The following is a 3,191-nucleotide window of genomic DNA, read 5'->3' as shown; positions in this document are numbered from 1 at the left end:
GAAAGAAAATGTAATGTTGACAAAGAATAATTCGTATTAAATTTTAAAAGATGGCAATTATGAAGCTAAAATAATAAAATAATTATTTAAAAAAGAAAAAAAGTTAATTGTTAAAAATAAAAGATAACGCTTACAACATATGAAAAATCACGTAAATTGTGATATAAAGATTTTCTGCAATAAAAATGAGAGCAGGGAGAGGAGAGGGTATTGAAACAGTGAAATGGTTGAATTCAAGGCCAAACTTTATTCTTTATTTTTATTCATTTCAATAAATACGATATATACTGGTCAAATTAAAGTATCAGGATTAGTCAAAGATAAATTAATGCGCCAATAGAATAATAATCATCGTAAAATGTAGCAAGACATATAAAAACAGGTATAGTATGTTGATAGAGCTAATTTAATGAAACAATACTGACAATCAAACCATTGTCACGATAAGTGATGAAATGAAGAAGAAGAAGAAGAACAAGAAGGAGAAGAAGAGGTCAATGGTTCAACCAAGGACAGCGAAATCTTTCAATGAACCGTCAAATGGGTATGAAATGTTACATACGATCGACTATTCTTTAGCTATTCCATTATTTGAATCTTAAATAATCATTCAAAATTTTATAATTGTGATGATATTTTAATCCAGCAAAAAGAAAGGAAAAAGTATTACTTAATATTTATCCGGAATTCTTCCGGTAGATTATACATTTCTGATTTATTGCTATATAACGAAATAATATTTCCTGTTAACTGCTTATAAATAACCTATTATCTACTATTCCATAAACCTATAGTTTTGAGATGTATTGTTTTATCATCGATCCTGAATTTTCTAATTTCACAAGTACCATAATTTTTAAAATTCCATCCTTTAAATTTTGACAAAAGTCAAAATGTCTAATGAACCCAATGTACAATCGTCACAAAAAGTGCGATGATATCATCGATAAAAGATCACACTGTACGAAATAATAAACTAACGGAATGATCAATAAATTGATTGATGTTAATTTGAAAAATTCAAAATCTTCATTTTGAAAAGAAAAAATAATGGAATTTTGAATATCACTGACAAAAAAAAAAAAAAGGTGACGAAGGGCAGATAGTTTTTGTGAAAATTTATGTGAAACATTAAATAAGAATTGGTGGTAAAGAAAAAGAGGAGAAAAGATGGATAAGGACAAGAGAGGGAAAAAGCGAAACAGAAATAAAAGGGTTTAGGATGAATAAGACGGAAATGAGGCCAGGAAGGGGGAATGGAAGATGACGAGAACGAAACGGAAGAGTGTGAAATGTGAAGGGAAGAGACAAGGATGATGGTGATGACGATGATGATGATAACGATGGTGATAATGGTAATGATGACAATGGTAATTAATGATAATGACGATGATGATGATGATGCTGACGATGATGATGATAACGATGGTGATAATGGTAATGATGATAATGGTAATTAATGATAATGACGATGATGATAACGATGGTGATAATGATAATGATGATAATGGTAATGATGATGATGGTGATGATGACGATGATGATGATGGATGATGATGATGATGGAGGATGATGATGATGATGATGATGGAGGATGATGATGATAAAGATAACAGTGATAAATGAAAGGCAGTAATGTTTGTCGACGATGAATCCCTGCGAAATTGCTCATGCAAGTGGAACGTTACCGCATTACCAACCCATTTTCAACTCTAAGATTTAAAGAGCATTTCAAATCTAAGATTTAAAGAATATGAAAAATTCATCATAAGAAAATTAGAAGAAATCATAAGAAAATATAAATTCATATCATAAAAAAAATACGAATAAATTTTAGCACTTGTGGAATGATCTTTCAATCCTAAATTTAAATTTCGATTTAAAAAAAAAACGTAAGAAATGGGAATTGAAAATATTTGTATTTCATCTTATTGTCATATACAAATATCAAACAGGAATAATTATCATTTTATTTTATTCCTTTCCATTTTTGTCATCTTTGTTGATCTAATTTAATCCATTTCTTTCCTTCGTTCTATCAATAGATCAATTATAATTATTTGAATGATATTATGAATAAGATTAAATAATAATAATTGATGTGATTGAGAATGAAATGATAAAGTCGGAATAAAATTCATCATTTAAAGGACAACAGATATATCATGTGATAAATTCATACAAAAAAAAACAAATTCTATGACAATAATAACTGATGGCAATAAATGTCATATTGTAATAAAGAATAACTTTTTTCTTTTTTTTTTTAAATTACCTGAAATTTTGCTTTCTATCACAAGGATAATTATGAGGTGACAAAATCACAGCTACTATTATTGTACGTTGCATAATTTTTGCATCATATTTTTGACCTTCTTTATAATTCAAAGCATTTCCGAAACGCATTAAAGGTTAATAACCCTTAATATGCATATTTTCAAAAGAGGAACAAAATTTACACTGATTTCTCACTATAATAACTTGGCATATATATACTGGCTGACCTTAAAAATTTGAAATTTTAGTTTCTAATTCAATTTGAAAGATCAATAATTGTTTGATAAGTTGCTTTACGGTTGCTCAATGTTATTGCCTAAGCATTATGTATCAGTGTTATTGGATTTGGAGTATTTCTAGAGTAGGACGATAATTAAGTTTTACTACTGCTAAAATAAACATTTGAATGAATAAGCCAATAATAGTGCAATAAGTCGGTCTTGTATTGATTGTAAAACGCTTGAAAGCGTTGCCTTAGACTTTTCATTCAATTTAAAGAATTTTATTTTAATTGGAAAGTAAATGGAAGTAAAGAATGAGTGATATTATTAGGTAAGTATTAATAATAACGATAATAACAATAAAGGAAGAATGAATAACAGCGATAGCTAATTTCAATCGATCTATTTGAAAGTTCAAACCTTCAACGAAATATGAAAATTCTAAGATTCCTATCCATGGAATCTCTGGAAAACCATGATGGAGAAATTGTTATATAATATCAATAATAATATAATAATAATAATAATAATAATAATAATAATAATAATAATAATAATAATAATAATAATAATAATAATAATAATAATAATAATAATAATAATAATAATAATAATAATAATAATAATAATAATAATAATAATAATAATAATAATAATAATAATAATAATAATAATAATAATAATAATAATATA

The 3,191-nt window shown here is 26.4% G+C and overlaps 1 protein-coding gene across 1 annotated transcript; it reads left to right on the top strand.

The window, feature by feature from the left end:
* Positions 1 to 1,383: 1,383 nt before the first annotated feature.
* On the top strand, positions 1,384 to 1,554 carry LOAG_18953 (hypothetical protein; the record flags this gene model as incomplete). Its single annotated transcript, XM_020451614.1, has 1 exon — positions 1,384 to 1,554. One exon carries the CDS (start codon positions 1,384 to 1,386, stop codon positions 1,552 to 1,554), a length of 171 nt encoding a protein of 56 aa, XP_020304589.1.
* Between the last annotated feature and the right edge of the window lie 1,637 nt (positions 1,555 to 3,191).

This window comes from Loa loa, assembly GCF_000183805.2.
Source record: "Loa loa unplaced genomic scaffold supercont3.734, whole genome shotgun sequence".
Lineage (NCBI taxonomy): Eukaryota > Metazoa > Nematoda > Chromadorea > Rhabditida > Onchocercidae > Loa > Loa loa.
The sequence above is the reverse complement of the archived record's forward strand: the minus strand, read 5'-3'. Positions and strand labels throughout refer to the sequence as shown.